This window comes from Lipophrys pholis (genome assembly GCF_963383615.2).
Source record: "Lipophrys pholis genome assembly, chromosome: 10".
Classification (NCBI taxonomy): Eukaryota; Metazoa; Chordata; class Actinopteri; order Blenniiformes; family Blenniidae; genus Lipophrys; species Lipophrys pholis.
Window position 1 is genome coordinate 3843673 of NC_137640.1, and position 22698 is coordinate 3866370.

A 22698-nucleotide genomic window follows, 5' to 3' on the forward strand; every position below is an offset into this window, starting at 1 on the left:
CACACACACACACACACACACCACCACCATTAGATGAGCAACAAGGTGTAGAAGTAAAAGAAATATGAGGATAAAGCAAATGGATAATGTGGTTATGAATCATCTTGTGTGTGTGTGTGTGTGTGTTGCACCATACTTGCACCGTACTGGTAGCAGATGTTCACACACTTGTCCCTGATGGGAAGTGAAAAACAACCCAGTCCAAAAACACATGGGACATTAGATCACATCCTGTCGGTCCTCTCGGGCTGGGCTCTCTTCCACTTTGTAATTCATCATCAATCACCCCCGAGCCCGATTCTTCTGAAGGTCATCCTCCAACATGTTTTGCAAACATACTTTCAAGAAAAAAAAAAAAAGAACATATTTACGGTGTCTAGCCAGTGTTGTGCGCCTATCTGCGTGGAGAGCAAAGCTGTTTTTGAGCATCTCATCTGATAAGCAGCAGGACTATGATTTTTTACATCTCAACCTAATCTCAATGCATTTCAATGGCGGTGACAGGATATGTTGTGGAGGAGAATAAAAGCAAATATTTGTGGAAAAATTATGGAGGAAAAAAAAACAAAAAAGGAAAGAATTTGTATGTTTGGCTGGCTGTCAGCTCGGAGCCGTCTCCCCTGTTCACTCCCTTCTTTTTCACTCTTGCCTTCCCTCTCTTTTCCCCTGCCTTACCCCCGCTCCCACTCCTACTTCTGTCTCACATCTGGAGGGTGATCTGGATGTGGCTGTGCAAGTCGTGCTATGGGACAACTTGTGTTTGGACTGGACGTCAGACTTCAGCGCGTTCCGGCTAGTGTGGTTTGGAGGGGGTAAAGTACTCAGACCGCAGCGTTGTTGTTGGTTTTTTTTTTTTTTTTTCTGTCTGATACGGCAGCTGCATGTCTTTAAATCAGCGGGCTGTAAACGTTAGCCGGAGCTGTCAGTGTCACTCACACGTGCATGATAATCTGAGACAGTCCGACTCTTCGCTCAGAGCAGTGCAGCACGAAAACTAGATGATGGCTTTTAAAATGCACCACAGATTCTACTGAGAAGCTCTTTTGAAAAAACACAAGGAGAGTTTTTTTTTGTTGTTGCTTACTCACAGTGGGGTTTTAACTTTCCCTTTGACCGCTGGATACTTTCATGACTTCACTCCGTCCAGGGTCGACACTGTAAAATATTTGCCTTTCCCGTGGGCGTGCCGCTCTCTCCTCTGTGGTGTGGTACTATGAGCAGTGGGGGCTTTTAGCAGTCTGCCTTGAGGGAAACGTTTCTCTTATCGGTGGGGACGATGACATTAGAGCCTGTAAACACCACTATCCTTGCTCCTGTAGGGAGACTGCAAAACACTGCAATTGTATTCTTTTATTTATCACCGACGAGCCAAAGGTTTCCACTTTTTTGCCACTTCCTTTATGACTCGCGATGCTTATTTTCGTTTTAAATTGACCTTGCAGTTATTGACTGATGTTTCAGAAACAGAGCGGGCTTTCACCCTTTCGCACGACGATGTGAACCTCTTCTGACTTAGATCAGTGTTGGTTCAAACGAAGTGATTGGCAGTGAAGATTGAGATGCGTTTTATTCTCCCATATCTGGACCCTCAATCATTTTGATGATATTAAGGTCAGGGTAAGGCCTAAGAAGTATTTCCATATCAAAGCCGTTTCCTACAATCGTACCAATGCACCTGCACATAAAAGAGCGACTTCTGTCCTTTATTCGCCCGTCCGGAGCATCTCATCAAGAAATCCTCCCCTTTGCTTTATTGCCGACTAAAGCAAAAGGCTTGTTCGAGGGTAAGGTTCTTTTCGGGTCACAAAAATGTGCCAAATTTGCTGAGCTGGACATTTCAGACAAAGCTACGGTTGTTTAAAATCGACACCACAGGCTGGGTGGTGGCGGCAGGGCTGGGTGTGCAGAGGGGGGGGCCCCCCCGTCACCTCTCGGGGCTTCCTGCCATCCCGCCATATGACACCCAGATTGTTGGTGGTCGGTGCAGGCCTTGGCCATGGCGTCGGGTCTGCCCTATTAGTGGGTGGGGGTCAGGCTGTCCCCTGGGGGGGAGGGGTCCCTGGCTGGGGGGGCCTGGGGGCTGTGGGTCTCCTATGGTGACTGTCAACAATTAAACCACACTGGGAGCCGTGACACTCTGGACACAAACGTCGTTGATACTTTCCATCTACTTGCACATGTGCAGATTAACTGTTTACTACAACCATGGTGGGCATGCGCAATACAGGCGTTTCCACCGTATACGTGGTGACTGAGCCAGGGCACTTTCAAATAATTGCTTTTTCTCCCGTTTCCATGGAGACAATGTCGGAGCATTGTCAAAAAGTTTCATTTTCAGGAGCACCGAGCAACATTGTGCACTTGTATGTATGTATGTATGTATGTATGTATGTATGTATGTATGTATGTATGTATGTATGTATGTATGTATGTATGTATGTACGTATGTACGTATGTACGTATGTACGTATGTATGTATGTACGTATGTATGTATGTATTTTCACTCTAGGTTGTTATTGTAAAAACTGCTCTAGTCACTTCTGTTATAACAGTTGTTGTCATTTAAGTCACTGAATTTGATGTCGTTCTTGGTTGCAACTCTGGAATATTTGAGGACCTTTATATATATATGTCCAGGGATGTTGATATATATGTTGATATTGGTATATATCAACATATATATTGGTTGATATTGGTATATATATATACCATGAAGATCAAATGATTGTAATGTCTTTCTGATACCTTGGGTAACATTTCAGGGTTCTGGGAGACCGTCTGGCATCAAGCATTTAAGTCAATCATTTCCAGACTGTTTGGCAGTGGTTTGAACTCCACACCAGCAGCAGATACATATTTGGAAAATTGTTTCTGAACTTCGAACACCCACAAACTTTGGCTTTGGAGGGACTCAGCATTGTGACAGCACACATTTTCAAAGCAAAAGAACTGCAGAAATGTCACTTTTTTTCTTCTTTGACAATGTCACTATTTTCTAAATATGAAACTACCCAAACAGGCTACTCTAGTCGAGCTCCTCTTGTTCCCGTGCGGAGGTACAAGCCGCCGGTGTGGAGGCGCAGCTCCATTACTGCACTATAATATGACCGTCATTCTAGTTTGTACTCTCTGTTCCTCATCACCTTGTTCATTTTCACCCGTGGATGAGTCCCTCTGGGTTTTAGCCATTTATCATAGTGACCAGGATGTTCAAATGCGGACTCATTAAATTACCAGAGCAGTACCAGAAATGAAGCTAAAATCTTGTTTTGAATTTTTGGGGCTTTAAATTACAGCTATGACTGCTATTCGCCAACGTCAGTAACAACCAATTAGATGATCTGAATGGCCACCGTGGGGTGTGTTGCTTTGCCCGGCCATAGTTTTATAATAGTACTGGAGCTCAGGCCCCACTTACACAAGGTTTTCAGGTGAAAATCCATAGCTTTTGTTTCCACAGTGCTTGGAGACACTGAAAATGTGACTTTTCGATAATGGCTCCCAAGGTGGAACTTTCAAAAATGCTCAGATTCCAGGTAAACAGCGGAAAATGCAATTTTTCCTGAAATGCTGCTACTGCGCATGCACACCACAGCCATAGTAAATAGTTGTTCTACACATGCTCAGTAGATGGACGATTAGAACAATGTTTTCCTCCAGAGTGTCAAGACTCCCAGTCCATATTCTGCTGGGACTTGGTAGTTTTATTTTGACAGTCACCGCAATAACAATCCAACTTGGTCGTCTGTCCACTAGAATATCCGTGTTCTCCCATTGTTAATGTTTCTCTATTCAGACATATGTGTGTGGTTTCATTACAAAAACATACAACAGCACCCACTAGTGGCCCAATATGAAAACTACATTGTTTTCAGCATTTTTGACATTTCTGTGTAAACGGACCATGCTTTCAAAACGTTGTTGTACAAACGCAAAACCTTTCTGAAATGAAAAAGCAAAACCGATGCGTTTTCACTTCAAATGTTGTAGTGTAAACGCCGCCTCAGAGGAAGCTGTTGTGGCTTTGGTTAGTTAATATGGATTTGACATATATTTGACCTAAAAGCTTTTAATGAAGGCCTGTGTTTGTGACTATTGTCCAAACAGCACTGACTTTGTATTTGTATGTGTATGTCAGTGGGAATTATTCTCTCCCATCACACAGATGATAAATTCAAGTTCTTTATTTTGGTTTAACAAATCCGTCTCCAATATGGCTGTAAAAGGAAAAAAAAACAAAACTCTGTGATCATTTGAGCTCTTAAACCAGACATGGTAAAGTTAGCTGAGACCAAACAAAGCCCAGCCTCATTCTTGGTTAGTTGTTTCTGTCCACGCTGGAACAAAACCACAGTTCATTGTTTTTTTGTGGGAAAATGTCCAGTGTTGCACCATATTGATTCAATTGAGTGAAAAACCGTTTCCACCACTTTTGCAAAGAAACATTTGGCAAATATTTTGTGTTGTGTGTCATGTTCTTTTGCTCTTTTAGATTTGTTTTGTTTGAAGAGGAATATTTCTTTATGTCGTACTCCCTTGTGATGGAGGCTAATGTGATGGTATTTCTGTTGCACATTCATATTGATGCATTTAAAGTGGAAAAATTGCAGCCTCTTCTAATATTGTGGAGTATAATTGAATTTGGGGATTTGATACCACTTTTTTAAAGGACAAGTGCAAATACGTTTACTAACCAGTTGTTATTTGCCGATACCGAACACCAATAGCAGTACTTATTAAATGCCATAAATTCTAAACTTCATACAGAAATGGTACATTAAGGCTATCAGTTGCCATGAACCACCTCGCCACAGCCTCTGTCGACGCTGCGCTCACCCCCAACAGCTTGACAGTCTGCAGTACACATAACGCAGTGCTTAGCGTCTATCTACACACTGTGGTTAGGGTTAGGGTTGTGTACTGTAGACTACAGAACGAGGGATTGAGCTCACTGTTAATGAGTCTATCAGTCAATTTTAATCGTGTTTAGCAAGTAGCACCACTGGTGTGTGAGCCCCAAAACTCTTTAGCATGTGGCACGTAGCACAGCTCAGAACTACAGAGCGACATCGAGCTAACGCTGCTGGTACACATGTCTCTGGTGTTTAAGTTACTATCGTTGTACGAACTATCTTTCACCTCCTCTTTATGCTTTAGCAGAAAATAATTTACAGTCTGTCTTACGTTTAGAATCTCGTCCTCTCTAGTCTACCTGCTGACGTTGCTGACGGATGTCATTTTGTAATACTCGCCAGGTAGTATCAGGGAGCTTTCACGAGTAAGAGTACTCAGTGCAGTATCGGACACGATATCCAGTACTAGCATCGTTATTGTTACATCCCTAATTGCAATTGCAATAATTTTTGGGATTGATTTGATAGTGAATTACAAAGCTAACTAGAGCTACACTCGGTAGAGCGCAGACTTCGCCAACCTTCGCCACATTTGCTTGCGGAACCCAGTTAGCATCGCAAGCATGTTAGCCATTAGCTCATATCGATGCTAAGTAACCTGTCAGGTAGCTACATCACTGTGTGAAACACTGAGCAAAGAGGGTCTCCATGGCAACAGACGCTGATCTCCTTTGAGCTGCCTCTCTCATCTGCTTTTTATAGGAAAAACATTTTCGCAGTTTTTGGGGATTTATTCAGAAACTGATTGCCGCTAACGTCCCAAAATCTAACTGGTTGGTCCTTGGATGATGGCAAATCATCCCTGATGATTTCATGTAATTTGGGTTAATAATTTTTGCGAAAAGTTGGAAAAATAATACAAACCAGTAAATAGATAAATAAATAAATACAGACAAAATCATAACCTTCCCCCAACGTTCATCAGCAAGGGTAATTAGAAGAGGCATATACAGTTCATGTAGACAATTTCCACTTAAATGACCTATAACAAGCAAGGTATTTAAAAAAAAACAAAAAACAGAACCAGCAATAAAACATGAAAATACCAACCCCATATGCCCTAAAATGACTAAGCGGTTAAAATATTTTCATTGATAAACCTTCACCAAATACACACAAGTAAGATTTCCCAGACAGATTCCCATTTCAGGAAGCCCGGAGGTCTCACGAGCCCACACACACACGCACGCACGCACGCACGCACGCACGCACGCACGCACGCACGCACGCACACACACACACACACACACACACACACACACACACACACACACACACACATACACACACTCCTGAAAAATGTCACGGTTGATCTCTCGGTGAAAAAGAAAAAAGAAAATAAGACTGAAGGGTAAAATGGCAAGTTGTTACAATGAGAGACCTTTAAAAAGGTGGTTTTCTGTCACTTCTTTTACTCAGACTTAAAAACTAACCCCTAAAACTGATTAATGTTAAAATCCTGTTTTTCAGGATGCACCAAACACTCTGGGCAATGTTTCCTTAAACGTCTGCAAATTGAAAAAATGTAGATGAGTACTTTAACTCTTAAGGGCATTACTTCAAAATACTGATGACATGGACATTTTTAACTGGTAATTGTAGAAGATATTTTCTTTTCTTTCCTTTTTGGTTTCTTTTTCTTTAATGGCTTTTCAAAATCAGGGGATAAAAAAACAGAATTAAATTCCATTTGTATTTGAATAACAGTCAACCACACATTTCTTAAAAATGTCCCCCTGAAGTTCTGTAAAAGGTAAAACATTCCTTAAATACATGTGATAAGCTTGTGTACTGCAGTGGCTTTATTTCTACGTTTTGAAGCTACACCCGGTGGGATTTTCGGTCTTCCCAGACGAAAGATAACAATTGTGAGAGACTCGTGGTGATATCTTTGGTTTTGCCCCTAAATCTTTGGTCCTACGTCGCACTGTGAGACTGGTTCACGAACGTGTCGTCATAGTCTTGTGACCAAAGACAACCTGTATTAAAATTCAAACGTCAGAAACTCGGGGTGATGGTGACCGCCGCTGCTAACCAATAGAAATACAGTATGAAACGAAGTACTGATAAACCTAAACCGATGCTTTGCAGCTATGATGGCAAAATGCGTTGAAAGAAAAAGTATGTAAACAAAAACTTTTGGGGGATTTCTCTCCAAACACATAAATGTCACAACGCTGAAGGCTCCGTTTGTGTTTCACTAGTTTCTTTTTTGTGAATGGATGACACTTACCTTTGAAGTTTTATTCTTGCGCCATCTCGCCGCCGTTGTAGGCTGCAAATCAGCTTCAGTTTTCATTGTGCATTAAATCCATGTTGTACAGTGCAGCTCGCCGTGAACTTTGAAGATTGTTAAAGGCGTGTGTAGCAGACATAAGATTAAATATGTTGTCCAAAAAAAAAAAAAAGGTTTAAATGATGCCATGACAAGAGTGAATCAGGTGTGTTTTCACAACCCTGGACAATTTTAGAATACACTCACACCCTTTTCCACGACAACATTACAAGTAAACGAGCATGGACTTTGTTTCGGAACGGCGTTGCAATCACACAGCAATGTTTTGAAAATGATGATCATTTACATGGAAACAATGTAGTTGTCATGTACGACCACTAGTGGGTGCTGTTGTTTGTTTTTGAAATGAAACCACACACATGCATGCAGACAACAATAAGCTCTAAACATTAACAACGGGAGAACACGGACGTTCTAGTGGACAGACGACCTGTTATTATGGTGACTGTCAAAATAAAACTACCAAGTCCCAGGAGAACATGAACTGGGAGTTATGACACTCTGAAGTAAGCATTGTTGTTACAGTTCATCTACTGAGCATGTGCAGAACCACTATTTACTACGGCCATGATGCATGTGCAGTCGAGGTGTTTCCGCCTTTTACACGAATGTTGCGTTTTCCCCCGTTTCCATGGTGACGGAGTCAAAATGTTCCACATGGGAAGCCGTTTTCGAGGAGTTGCGTCTCCAGTGACTCCAAGCACCGTCGTTGTGTAGACGGACACACAAAACGCAACAAAAGTTGGCGTTCTGGGTAAATTTCTTTCAAGAATTGAAGTAGCTATGTAATTTTGGTGTATTAGCGATAAAGAACGTGGTGTATAGCTGTCGCTCGTATCTCCAGATGTTTATGTCAGTTGTGTTTTTTATGAGAAATGATAGTTTGGTAACACAGGAAGTTCAACCGACCACAGTTCGGGTCGTGGCGCCGTCACTGCCTCGGGTACATAAGATCCAGTGGCTTTGCATGCAGCACGTCTTTACGAATATAAGTGGAAAAACAACTTGGTCTTCAGAGCTCACTTAACACCGTTGTGGCGCTGGAGCTGGATGCCGCCATTGCAACAAGTCGGTCGACTTTCTTCTCTCCACATAGTCCACCTTCAGCTGTGAGTGGTATGATTGTAAAATTGAAGCATTTAGAAAGTTTCTCAGTCACCTGGCGTGAGACCCGTGAAATTATAGAGGAGGGTTGCCAGGCGCTGCGGTTCAGAAGTGCAGCGTGAGTGTGAATGTGGCTAACACCTTACTGACTCTGAGCCTCCGCTGGCATTAGCCCCGGGAACGACAACCAGCAGATCCGTGGCGTAAGTTTCCACGGTGGAGCAGCTGCATGCGGCTCGAGCCAAGAGCGACGCCGAGCACTGAACGGAGGAGAAATTTGTGAAAAGCAATGATAATGTGCTCAGTGGACTTACTAATGGCACCTGTCTGCCAGGCTGATGGGTGAAGCTGGTTTAGAGACGACACCAGAAGAAGGTTCTTCATGAGGGAATAGTGGATTTTTCCCAGCAAGTCTTTTAAGTTACTGAAAAGATGAGTTTGTCCCGTCCCGTGTGGGATGAAAGTACCTGAACGGGAACCGATACTGATGCACGCAGTGAGATATTTCAGTCTGGACTGAAAACGTGCTCTGACAGACCAACACTACATCCCCGGAGCCTCGCTTCGAACAAAACGGTCAGAGGTGCACCTGGATTTGGAATACCAGACACATATTCCAGAAGCTTTCCTTCCTTTTTCATGCTGTTGGACACATGAACCGTGGACGGGTTCCAGAGCCAGTGGGACTTTTCGTTTCTTTTCTATCATTTCATCCCCGACTGGTTCTTCATCCCCTCCTGCCTCACAATTTGTTTTCTGCGTCTGAAACGCACACTGTGGACCTTTAATGCTCCCGCTTGCATCTTCCTGAAGAAGAAATTGGTTCTTAAGTCTTAATTTTGAATCTGTCAGCATCCCTCGAAACCGCTTGCCGCTTCACGGTGACGCGAAATCACATCCAACTCAGGGTTTAGAGCCAACAGGTGCCAAGAGCAGGAAATGAGCAATAAAAAAAAAAAAAAAAAGCAAGAAAAAGAAAAGAGCTTTTTTTTTTTTATCAGCTTACAAACTGCTCCTTGTTCCCAGCAGAAAGTTGGAGTTTTTCTCTGCCGGCTTCAAATGTTGAGACTGAAAACAAATCCAGAGCTGGGGGGAAGTTTGGAGCTTTAAGGGAGTGTTGTGAAAGAGCCAGGGAGGATGTTTTTGATGGCGATTGGTCGATTCACTGACCTGAGGTCGAGCCTCATCAAACTGGTCCTGGAAAACATCTCAAGTTCGAATGAATCCTCTCTGGTATTTGTCGATTTGTTTATCTTCCAGCCTTCGTAGACTTTGTGTTATTGCTCCAAACATTTTTTCCAAATCGTTTTTTTTTTTTTTTTGCAAGATTATCTTGTATGAGACATTTTTTTTTTACAGTTTTTTAAGATTTATTTGGAAGTGGTTAGAATTCAACATCCCAAAATCTAATCAATTGGTCTTTGGATGATGACAAATCATTTCTGAAAATTTCATGCAATTCGGGCAAGTAGTTCTGCATACATATACAAATACAAATACAAATACATACATACATACATACATACATATTAATGAATAAATACACATGACCAGATATTTGGTGACTCATCAGTTTGTTGATGCTCATCAATTCATGCAGATTCATTGTGTTGGAGCAGGTATGTGGGTGGTGAAGCGTTTTCATGGTTGCAGACTATCAAGAGGTTTCATGTTCTCTGCACTTGCGTGGTTGTTTGCCGGCTACTCAGGTTTTCTCCAACAATTCCACAGCATGTTTGTGAGCTCCATCAACGGTTTCGTAAATGCTCGTTGGTGTGAGTCCGCACCGCTCTGTTAAAGTTTTAACCTCCGACATCAGTGAGCTGTGACCAAAGGAGTTTCCAAACGGTCTCATATCATTTTAGCACGGCTTCACGGTTTTTCCACATAGATTTGGATATTGTCATCGTCAACATGGATGTTTTTAAACCTGTCTCGAACACTTCCAAATGAAATCAGAAAGTATGTGAAAGAGCACGAGAAATGAGGTTCAAGTGAGAATTCTCGATGGTCTCGTATATGTGACTCGCAGCTGCATGGGTGTGCGGTGAACCGTACCTCTGACACTTTCTACTAAGCAAATGCAACTTTGGTTTTTAGTTGCAGCTCTTTCCTTTTGGAGATTGCATGTTGTACCTGAGTCCCCGCCCTGCCTTTTGCCACATTGCACTAACGCACAGATGGATGGTCCCTCCCCACAGTGGCCCAAAGAAAGTAAGATCCTAATATCTGAATTCAGGAAGGACAGTTTTTAAATGTCTGAACATCACCAACATCCAGACCATCTGTTACCGTTTTAAAGAGTGTGTGTGGTGTGAATTGTAAGACGTCCATGTTAATCCATGTTTTGCACAGACTTGTTCAACAACCCGACCCGTTAGGAATCTAATTAGGACTGAGATGTTCTAGCAGATTTATTTGATCATTACACAACTCCATTTCCTCACAGATAACTCTTCCCAGTTTCAACATCTTTGAATTAAGTGTGCTGGCAACAAATTCAAATGCTGGTGCAATTGTTATTTGACACCATTTTGATTTTTTTATTGTGCATTCTCCTGCTTCGATTCACAACACAGATAGAGGAACAACAGACGGAGAACAGAGAGAGCCACTGACACATTCACAAGAAGGACCTTGAGTTCAGTGACGATTCATTCGGAGTCTCACAGCTTTTTTAAAAGCCTGCAGCTTTCACACAGCCGTGAATTCAGAAAACAAAAGCCTCTGTGACCCGATGTTGTTTTCTTAACCATCGCTGTCCGTGTGCTTGTGCAACAGGAGCGCTCCGCAGCGGACATGGCCTTTCCCAAGCATTCCTTCCTGCGGGCCCTGAGCGTGCTGCTCGTAGCCTGGGTGTTGGTGCGCTGCCAGCCCCCCGTCCAACCGGAGGAGGAGGAGAAGGAGGAACCGACGAACGAGGCGGACGTCACGACCGTGCCGCCCAGACCTGAGAAGATGGAATGCCCGCTGGACTGCAGCTGCACGTCCGAGGGGGCGGTGGACTGCGCCGGGGTGGACCTCACCGAGTTCCCCAGCAAGCTGTCAGATAACACGCGGCATCTTTCCCTTCAGGTCGTCACACAAAAGACGCGGGAATCCGGTGTTGAAGGCCGAGGTCGTTGTATTTACGTTGCTTTGTTGCCCACTCGCAGAACAACAAGATTGAAGAGATCACAGTGGAGCACGTTTCCCATCTGCATCAGCTCGAAACGCTTAATCTGCAGAATAACTGGCTCACCACTAACGGTAAACACTGCCACACAATCCCAACAGACAGACTAAGGACAGGCTGCTGACCTGTTGGGACACATCTTTTCAATCCAGTCAAGCTGCTCCAGCTGAGCGGAGCTGACTTTCAACAAACGCCCAGTTGACACCACGTTTAAAGATGAAGTCTCGTATTGTCGCATCAGGTATCCGGTCGTTGATCACAGCAAATTATATTTCTTAATAAGTCTAAAGAAGATTGTTTGCTTGTTGTTTAAAACGAGTTGGAAGAATAGTTTGACCGGGCGTGAAAGGAGCATTTAGGTGTCAAACTCTCTGGCCCGTGAAGCAACACCAAACCACTACTAGAGCTGGCCCACTGGTATTATACTGCGAATGTATGGTACCACTAATACTTCAAATCCCAGATGCACATCTATTGATGAATATATTATCATGAGGTAATTGGTTTATTTTAAATTTTATTTTTAAATGTATTATGAGCCTATGGAAAAACATTACTGGTGAAATTTAAATCTGAAGGTTGCAAATGAAAAAAGAGGAATACGATTTCTATTTCTATTTTATTTAAGAAATGAATGCCATTGATGTGTTTTTTAAATTTGAAATTAAATCTTGCATGTGTGCACGATTACATTATACATTGTATGGTATTAAGATTGACTTCTTCCACATTCAATGTTTAAACAAAACTTGTTCAAGTCCACATGAAAAGGTTCATTGTTTTATCTGGAGGAGGATTTTCTTTTCAATAAATATCAACGTCGGCCCACGACTTTGTCCAAGTTTTACATTTCGGCGTACTGAGTTTGACGCCTCTGATTTGATTTCTGAACAATTTGCTTCTAAAAAATGTTCAAATCTAAAAAAAAAAAGAAGTTAAATTGCAAAGACTTTTAAGATCTCACAGCTTCCAGTGAAAAGATTGAAGAAATGGTTCAGAGAATATTTTCATTAAGTTGAAATGTGTGTGAACAAAGGTGAAAGCCGGAGATCAAACTGTGTGTCTGTCAGAACCAGCATCAGAAACAAATAGAACTCGCTATTACAAATCTCAGCATGGGTGCAGGAAGAACTTTGAGGCTAAATTGAAAACTGTTCTGTGGTCAGATGAATCAATCTGAAAAACATTTTGAAAACCATCTGCAATGTTTCCTGCACAGTGAAGAGGAACAGGGGAGCGTCCAGCTTGTTGTCAGTGAAACAGCCTGTGATGTATTAGTCCCTGTGGCAGCTTATACGTCCACAAAGGCTCCATCACTGCTGAAAAGGACTTTAAAATTATAGAAGAACCTTCAACGGCTCTCCTTCAGGGGGGCGCGTTGCACATTTCAGCTTTTGACAAACTGCGCACGTCGAAACAGTTTCACAGGGAAGTCTGGATGATGAATTGTCGACTCTCTAACTCAATATCGCTTTACTCAGTTTTAAAAAAAAATTGATCGTTTTTTTATTATTCTTACGAACAAACAAACTGCTAACCATAAACCCAAAGCACGGCCGGAGCATGCAGCAAAGCAAAGTGGGAAAAATAAATCAAAAAGGGAAACAGATGTAGCTCCACCTGTGAGCAACATCTGCTGTGTCTTTCTACACCGACTCGGTCCCTGTGGTCCATTAACATTCCCCGATCCTCACCGCGCTGCCAACTTCAACAAAACAGTTTTCATTGAACCCAATTAATCAAATGAAAGTGAATTATAACTATTCTTTTGGTTTTTGTACCTCCCGCAACAGCGAAGCAGGGTTTGTTACCCGGGGCTTGACGAGTAAATCAACTGCGGCCTTTTGGTTTGTTGGATGGGAGATGTATTGATTTCTAACCAATAGGTTTTTTTTGGTTGTTTACTTTTGTGTGTGTGTGATTTTTGAACAGGCCTTGAAGATGAAGGGCTCGAGATGCTAGAACAGCTGGCGTATTTATATTTGGCAAATAACAAGGTTAGTCACACGGCATATTTTTGTTGTTTGTCTTGTAGTGAAATGTGCTCACAAACCACTGGATGGTTTTCATTGTTTTTTTTTTGTTTTTTTGTTTTTTTTTAAACTCCTTTCTTTTCTCTTTTGCTTGACTAAGGCCCCATTACCACGACAACGTTTCAAGGGGAAACGTGTCGTTTTTAACGTTTTGTGTTTGCACTAAAAATGATGTTCTCATGTTAGGCCACTAGTGGTTGCTGTTGTTTGTTTTTCTAATGAAACCAAACAGACATGCCAGCAGAGAAGAGTTAAGAGCAGAGTTTCCACCATCAACAAGGAGACGGAGATCAAGATCCATTAGTTGTTTAATGAACATTTTTAAGATACATTTTTTTTTAACTTTAATTAAGCTCAATCTGTTCCTTTTGAGCTGTTTTACAGAAATTATTGAAATGAAATGCAGTAAAATGCACAGTCCTCTTGTGTTCCTAATAACTTACAAGATTACTAAAATGTTTGTTTAAAAGCAAAACAACAAAAAACGATTATTCAAATATTCGTAAAAAATGTTTTTTTGCATTATATTAGCAGAATAATTGTGAGTTGCAGCCCTAGTTTTCAGTGGCTCTGAGCACCATTGTCATGTAATCGGAGAACCAAAACTCATTTGATCATTTACACAATTAATTTAACTTGCCATGTAAACCAGGCCGAGGTTTCTTCACTCTCCAGCTGCTTGTGCATGAAGATGATGCTCCTATAATCACTCCCAGTGTGGCCCTGCCAGCTGGCCACAGCTGAAATATGACTGAGCACCATGAACGCTGTGAGCCAGAGAGAGAAAGGATGGACAGATTTGTTTGGTCCTTCATCAGGATGTATAGCCAAACAGGATCCAGGAAGAACAGAGGAATTTTAAGTGCTCGCTAAGCCTCAAAGACACCCATGCCGCTTTAATCCATGACTCATGTAATAAAGTAGAGAGCTTTAAATCTCAGCAGTGATTGTCAAATTCCTACATTCACGGCTATTTTGTGCAGTGTTAGTGTCAGTTATGGTAGGAGTGGACAACAGCTTGCTTTTAGTGTTTGGGATATTCCATTTTACTGGTCCAGCCACATTCTCAGAATGCCCCATGAAAAATAAGTATTTTCTTGCCTAAAAAGACCTCCAAGCTGTGCTATTGCCTTTTAAAATAAATTATTTGCTATAAGCATGGATTCGATTAAGTGTTTTGTAATTAAGTGAAAATCTGGGTGGCGCCAGTACATAAGCTAAATACCCCAGTGCTTCACATCAGATCATAATATCACACAAAGGCTGGGGTTGTCAGAACTTTATTAGTAGTTTTTTTTGAGTCAGAAAGCAACAAAATGAATGATTTACGTGTTCACAGCTTTTCCATTTGGTGTCTTGCTTCACAGCTGTTGAGTGAAGCGAAAGGCAGTAGGCAGAGGTCAGTATTTGAGGAAAAGTGTATTGCACTCTATTAAGGTGAAATGGCCCACTCTTAAATCTACTCCCACGTTAAAACAAATACTGTAAATGATAAAAAAAACTCCACCAATAATTCAATCAGTCTGTTTGCTAGTAAGTTTCTCGACTATTATTAGTAATATTTACATTGTGTCCGTCAGCGTTGCTCATGCACTGTTTAGTCCTCTGTCTTTGTATAAATTTTCACACTTTCACAAAAAAAGACGTATAATCTGTCAATGCTGAGGTGTTTTTGGAAACGAGAAAAATATTTGACCATTCATGATATTTCCTGTATATAAACAGACGCATCCTTTAAACCTGTGCATGTCTTGTAATGCTTACGTTCTTGTGCCTGCAGCTGACTTCAGCGCCGAAGGCTTTGCCACCCTCTTTGATGAGTGCTGATTTTGCAGCTAATCAGCTCATGAAGATCTACCCGTACACATTCGGATACAAGCCAAAGCTGAGGTGCTGAATAAGTATAAACCTCTGTGGAAGAACGTACATCTGGCAGCCGCAGTTTTGTTTGCTGACACGTGCGTTGCGATCTTGTTCACCAGGTCCGTGTATCTCCACAACAACAAGCTGACGGACGCAGGGCTTCCTGAACACATGTTCAATGGTTCTGACAGTCTGGAGATCCTCACCATGTCCAGCAACTTCCTGCAGGTTGTCCCCCGGAACCTGCCCGCGAGTCTCTATCGCCTCCATCTGAAGGTACCTGACACCTGAAACAACCCTTCTTCTCATGTGTAATAAAACATTGTTGTCCAGTAAAGTTTAATACAAGAGGCTGGCTTTGAAAGTGACGGGAGCTCTGTATTATGTCCTTTGTCACAAACTCCACAAGGATCTATTGTGGACGGTGGCAGGTTCGATTCCCAATCTCCCACGAGCCACACGTTGAAGTGTCCTTGAGCAAGACAGTGAACGCTGAGGTTGTGACTGGATCTATAGAGAGAAAAGATCCTCAGGCTGATCTCACTGCTCAGTGCAACAATTGTTGTATTCAAACTTACTTTCATTGTCGTTGGACCCCAAACTGAAATGGGTTGACCGACAAATTGGTAAATTGATGTCTAATTACACGACAACCGCAGAAACGCTGAACATGATGTAGTTTTTTTGTTGTGCCACTAGTGGGTGCTGTGGATCGATTTTCTAATGAAACCACTTTTCATCTTGGGAGGTGTTTTTAAAAAGTTGCATTTTCAGTGGCTTCAAGCACCATTGTTCCCGTGTAAACCGACACCCAAAATACAACAAAAGCTTTGTCTTCACTTGAAAACATTCAGCTCAGAGATCAGTTAACCCTTCTAACGTCAGATAATCCAATTCCTCAGCATCATGATGACTGGAAGGTTACAACTAAACCATCATTTCTCTTGTTTCAGAGTAACAAGCTGGAGCAAATCCCAGCCGGGGCCTTTGACAGCTTATCCAACATGAGAGAGCTGTACCTCCAGAACAACCTCCTCACGAATGAGGGCATGGACAATGAGACTTTCAGGTAGCGAGGACATCGTCACGCATGAACCACAAGAAATATAGACTGACGTACACACAGGCAAACACAGTATGACATCACGTGACGATGCACCGGTCTGCTGCTCTCCTTTCAGTCAGCTGAGCAGCCTGGAGTGTCTGGACCTGTCCAATAACAACCTGAGTGTCGTTCCCAAGGGGCTGCCTCGCAACCTGGTGCTGCTGCACCTGGAGAAAAACTCCATCCGCAGCATCCCAGCAGATGCTCTCACGCCCGTCCGCAACCTGGAGTACCTTCTACTTCACAACAACATGCTGCGCTCCCGTTCCATCCACCCAGCCGCCTTCATGGTACAGCACGTCTCAGCTGCATCGCATCCGGAAAATCCACGAGCAGATTTTTCTGCGTTCTTGTCTTGATTTGTTCAATTTTGCTCTTTGACCAGGGTCTCAAGAAGCTGCACACTCTCCACATGTACAACAACTTGCTGGAGCGCGTTCCCCGGGGTTTGCCACGGCGAGCCAAGACCCTGATGCTGCTGCACAACTCCATCGCCGAAATCGGACGCAACGACTTGGCGTTGCTGTACACGCTGACAGAGCTCAACCTCAGCTACAACAAGCTGACCAGCCCCAAGGTGCACCGCGAGGCCTTCAGGAAGCTGCGCGTGCTGGAAACCCTGGACCTGTCCGGGAACAGCCTCTCGTCGATACCAATGAGTCTCCCTCGCAGCCTCCAAGTGCTCAAGATCAAGAACAACCAGCTGAACTCCGTGCCAGACGGGGCGCTGACGGGCATGGAGAAGCTCCAGAAGCTGATCCTGAGCGAGAACCAGCTGAAGCTGAACTCGGTGTATCAGGGAGCGTGGATGGAGCTCAGTGCGCTCACAGTGAGTGACATCACGCACACTCTTTCTGGGACACGTCGCTGCTCTGCGGTAACAACCTGTTTATAACCACAATCCCTAAAAGGTCTGATTTTTTTTTTTACTTTTTATCTATTCAATATAAACAAAGCGTTTGGAGATGTGACATAAAATCACACCTGTTTCAATTTATAGTTAACCTTATAGAAATCATATTAACTATACATACAACTTATCTGTAAAGTTACAGATAAATCCAACGTCAGAATCAGATTTAAACTGATAGCATAGACATTCACTGAGTTCTGACTTCTCTCAAATAGTAATAGAACAGACGTGTGTACTTACAAAACTAAAACAGACGTTGGCAACATAATACATTAAAATAAGAAAGAGCTGTTTTGTATAGTTTTACTGCCATAAAATACTACATTTGTTAAGTTGTGACTATATTTTTGTTTATAAGATTTACACTAAATTGCATCCTGATTTAATTTATGTTTTACACATTGTACAAACCTATGTGGAATTAAAGTTCTGTAATTTTAGGTTGTGGTCGCACTGATCTGAATTAAAGTGGAAAAAAGATAAGTTTAGTTTTGGTTTATATAAACATTTCAAAGCGTAGCTGAAAGGCACATCAACGAAGGTCATTTATAATATAATGCCGCGTGTACGCAAGGGTTTGTTGAAAGAGTTTCAAGAATCATAACCAACAACAAATCTGACACCTTTCACATCCGATATTAGAACTACAGTTATGATTATAGTCAGTGTTGTGTTCATATTTCATTAAAACTATACACTATATTTTGTATGGAAATGAACTAAAACCTGCCTGGCCTCAGCAAAGATTGTTTTAATCGAAGTGAAGTAAATGTGAACACAAATCTGAGGAACCGGGATGCTTGTGATTTCTGTAATATAAGAGCAAACTCAGTCACGAGTCGTCATGTTTATTATCAATATAACACGTTTGCTGGGCTTGTCATGATTGACAGAACCACTAGTGACCCCAATGTCAACAGCATCGACGCGTCAATTCATGCCCTGGAAAAAGGGTTTTCCTTCCAAGTATGCTCGTTATTCATTTTGTATCTCACGATTTCAGACGCTTGATTTGTCCGGAAACGCTCTGTCACACATTCCCTCTGATCTGCCCGAGTCCCTGGAGTACCTTTATCTGCAAAGTAACCGCATTTCCAGTGTCCCTGCTTCAGCTTTCGAAGGCACTCCGAACATCAAAGGCATCTACCTCCGGTAAGAGACCATGTTTCCTAGTTTATGCTGAGAACTATCGTATTCTGATGGGTTTTTTTCTTCCACCAAATAAACCTCTGTTTAACCCATAAAGGCCTGTAGCAACCAACAATCTAAAACTTGCCAATAACGTTCGAATTTTGACCATTATGGCTGTAAGTAAGCCAATAAAGTAATAACTTATAGCATAGAATGAAACTCTCTCGCCTCACGGCGAGAAGGTCAAGGTTCAAATAGCAGCCAGTGCCTTTCTGTGTCGGCGTTTGCACATCCTCCCCGAGTGTGTGTGCGGTTTCCTCCCACAGTCCAAACACATGCATGTGAGGTGTGAATGTGAGTGTGTGTGGTTGTCTGTCTCTCTGCGTTTGTCCCGAGGTGGACGGGAGACTTCAAGGTCACTGCATTTGCACCAGAGGGTAGATTTGTTTTGCAGGAAGTGATTACATTTGGCGTGCCATCACAAACAAAACACGCAGGCAGATACGCGATCGAGTGACAAAAGAAGAACAAAACGAGCGCTCAGCGTTGCTTCCTACACAAAATATGTATGTGAGAGCTGATTGGCCGTCACTCAGCGTGAGGGGGTTCACTCACTGGATGACCTCGGGGCGTGTTCACGTTCCCCTGTCTGGTCCAGACCAGAGTCTCTTCAGGGTAAAACATTTCTATTGGGCGACAACTCTGAACCGAACCAAGTGATCGCTGGTCCCCTTGAAATGCTCGGTCTCGCTTCGGTTGCAAACAATCTTTCTGGCGGACGGGGTGAGTGGATGTGACGTAGACCGCAATGCATTCTGGGTAGTAAACAAACAAAGCTAAATCAGAAGAAGCGGATGCAGAAAGAAAAAGTTGGAAAATATCTGGCGGGCAGACGTGGAGTAGTGAGGAAGAAGTAGTGAGGAAGACTCTCATTGATATCTGGTCTGAAGACTTTATATCACGGGACTTCCGGTTTCAGTCCGGACCAATCAATGAGCTGTGTTTCTTCTTTACTTCCTCTCTGGTCGGTGTTTGTTGTGGTCGACAGCGCCCCCAAACCAGCAGCTGGTGTAACTGCACGACGTTTTCCAGGTGGTTTGATCCGGTCTCTAAAGTGAATCTGAACGCCACGCGGACCAAATGAAGGCGTGAAACTTCCCCCCGGTTCCCTCCTACCTATGTTCTCTTCTCCAGAGAACCAGCAGCCACTACTCCTTCCGCTCCAGTGACATTTTCCTTCTGAACGTTCCTTGACTAGTTTCTCTGCCCTGGCTGCCTGGAACACACTCCAAATAGAATTCAAAATGTACGAACTGGTTAAAAATCACGTCTGTTCCTTATTACTCTTCAATAGAGGTTCGACTAATCATTGTTCTTAAACGTGAAACTTTCTTCAAACGAAAACTAAAAAAAACAAACTACTGACATTCAGAAGACAGTTTCTGAGGTATGTGATTTGAAGCGTGTATAATAGAAGTAACCTTTTGCAAAATGATCCCAGATGCTCCAGTAATCAGCAAAAAAACCCAAAAAACTGCATGGTCTTCATTTTGCAGAGTACCACAGTACGCTAATCTCTCTATTACCTTTAACTTTTGCACATTCAGCAAATTTCCCCCTCTGGCTTGTTCCACATAGTGCAGGCTTATGTCCACGAGTTCCGCGGCCGGAGGGGAGGCGGTCAGACCGGAGAGAAAAAAGTTTCAGACGTGCAATTTCAATCCTTGTTTTAGTTCTGTTCGCCTCCAGGTCTGACCTCAGCCCTCAGCCTGGCTGTTTGGTGGCTGATGTTTACAAGCCTTGAAACCCTCCAGGCTTTTATGAAGGCTTGAGTTGTTGCATCAGTTCTTTTTGTTTTGGTTTTTTTTTTCCAATCAAAACCCACCCAGTGCTTGTCCGTGAGTATATATTTTAATAGCTAATGCAAAATGTGGATGTGCACGTTTTGGCAAATACCAGGATGTGAATCCAGTAAACACCCGTCAGGGGAAATATTTGAGTGGTGCAATTAAAGGTCCCACAATATACAAAATTCACTTTATAATGGTTTTCTAACAGTAGTATGTGTCCCCATAGCCTGTGTATGAAGCCCCAGAAGTGATGAAAGTCTTTGCTTTGCTCCACTTTTTAGCGAATGTGTGCTTATATGGGTGAAGCAGATATTTTTCCCTTCATGACATCATGTGGGGAAATAACCACTCACTCTGTTAATAGACCATCTGACCCTCCCACAGATAGATGACCTCTGCCCTCTAAAATTATGCGAGGGCGCCATTTTGTCGCCTCGCAAACGCTACTGGAAAACAGACAAACCTCATTAGCATTTAAAGGTACAGACACAGAAACAGCCTGTTCTCAGTAGAGCTCACAAGAGGGACTTTTAGACAGGGTGAAATTCAGGACCAAGGGTGGATATGGGAAAATACACGAATATAATGTTGTTGGACCTTTGACCCTTTTGTGAAATTGTTGATAAACTGTATAATATCTGACCTTTAAGTGTAGTATAAGTGGTGGATGTGCCAGGTAGCTGTATAATGTGAAAGTGTCTGATGCTGATAGTTTCATAAATGTCACCTGCTGCCTTTCAGCCGTCTCTGAAACGGTATGACGAGCTGTTGCCCTCTGGAATCCCATAAAAAGAAATTACTCTTTTTTTTTTTTTTTCTTCTTCCCAGGTATAACCGTCTATCTGTGGACTCGGTGGATGAAAGCTCGTTTGCGCATCTGTCAAACCTGCAAGTGTTGGACCTCGGGACGGGAAGCAACGACCTGCCCTTTAAGAGAGACGAGGAGCAGGAGGAGGAGGAAACATAAGACAAGCTCAATTCTTGGACTACAGTGTACATCAGGAGTAGAAAAGGGGCTTTTTAAAAGTAATTTCCATGGTTTGTTTGTTACAAAGAGGAAGAGTTGCATATTTCTGGTGCAGGATACCAGATGAAATTACCTATAGATTCCATTTTGTTGGGCTGGTTATGGTTTCTTAGCGTTACGATGATGGTGACTTGTTTGTTTTTGATGGTCAATGACATTTGTCAGTCATTCAGATGTGTTTTTAAAGAAAAATCCTTTTTCCAATTACAAGCGTGACACGAAAATGCTTCTAATCAACTCCAAGAATGTAGAGAAACGCAATTTAGCTCTCAAGTGTTTTCATCACTCTCTGCTTTTTTCTGTTTTAATGCTTCTGTCCTGAAAGGAATTGATTTTACTGTGAAGCAGTCTGTGTTTCCCTTCCACACCAAAGACATTGAGATAGTGAGTGTAACTTCCTGTGAAAGTGCAGCAAAAATCTCCAGTGAGGTCAAACATAACTCTTATTTTCATTTACACGCTTGATTAATCACTGTTAAAATGACTTTTATCTATTAAATCAAGACATTTCAAGTGAAATAATGTACAAGGAAGGAATAACATGTAAACTGTTGCTTTTTTTGGCCTTTTGTTATGGCCTGTTTTCAGTTAAATTCATAATCTTTCTTTATAGGGAAGAACATAAATAAAATTTCACCTGTGGAGTTTTCTTACACAAGCATTGAAAAGTTTGTTTTGGTTTTGATTTTAGCGGCTCAAACTCGTCTTTTACATCAAACACCTGTGCTGTTTGCATTTCTTGTCTTTAGTAGAATAAAAATGATGTGAGGGATGCCGATGCCAGTATCGAATATTGGGTCGCATGCAGCAAGGAGTACTTGTACTCATTAAAGACCACCAATACATCCTGGTGAGTATTACTTGATGTCAAGTACGCAAGAGCGGACAAGCGATGCCCACAGTTTAGAGACTCTTTAATATTAATGAGAATGACAAAAGTAAGACAGACAGAAAGACAATGGCATTTAGTAAGTACTTGTACTCGGATTTGTTCGAGCCAACTGTTAATCAGAAGTGCGAAACGCCACCGGGAACCCAAGAGGGACCGAAGCCCCTTGTAAAGCCCCGTTTCCACAGTGCCCCTTGGTGCCGGTACGGGTCAGGTCGTAACCGGTTGTTGTGCATTTCCACTGACTCAGAACCGTTACCAACCGGTACCATTGGTAACCATTTCTCGCTACCCCTCCACTTGGGGTACCAGGCACAATGTGCCGGATATGAGGGGGAGGAGCTTCAACACTGCCATCTGCTCATTGGTCCGTGACGACCGCTGTTCTCCCAGCAAGA

General features: G+C 42.6%; 1 protein-coding gene across 1 annotated transcript; it reads left to right on the forward strand.

Annotated features, from left to right (window-relative positions):
• Window positions 1-626: 626 nt before the first annotated feature.
• Window positions 627-22255, forward strand: podn (podocan). The gene is made up of 11 exons (XM_080473452.1): window positions 627-812; window positions 11096-11389; window positions 11470-11563; window positions 13422-13486; window positions 15303-15412; window positions 15505-15661; window positions 16339-16454; window positions 16567-16780; window positions 16876-17319; window positions 18407-18555; window positions 21213-22255. The coding sequence occupies exons 2-11, from the start codon at window positions 11114-11116 to the stop codon at window positions 21349-21351; spliced, it is 1764 nt and encodes a 587-aa protein (XP_080329578.1). The 5' UTR covers window positions 627-812; window positions 11096-11113; the 3' UTR covers window positions 21352-22255.
• The last annotated feature ends 443 nt before the right edge of the window (window positions 22256-22698 follow it).

What these genes read in the sequence shown, in the direction of transcription:
- podn (XM_080473452.1), top strand. Translation starts at nt 11,114, where the DNA reads ATGGCCTTTCCCAAGCATTCCTTCCTGCGGGCCCTGAGCGTGCTGCTC. An exon ending in CGCGGCATCTTTCCCTTCAG is followed by an intron (nt 11,390 to 11,469) that starts GTCGTCACACAA and finishes GCCCACTCGCAG; the next exon opens with AACAACAAGATTGAAGAGAT. An exon ending in TGGAGCTCAGTGCGCTCACA is followed by an intron (nt 17,320 to 18,406) that starts GTGAGTGACATC and finishes TCACGATTTCAG; the next exon opens with ACGCTTGATTTGTCCGGAAA.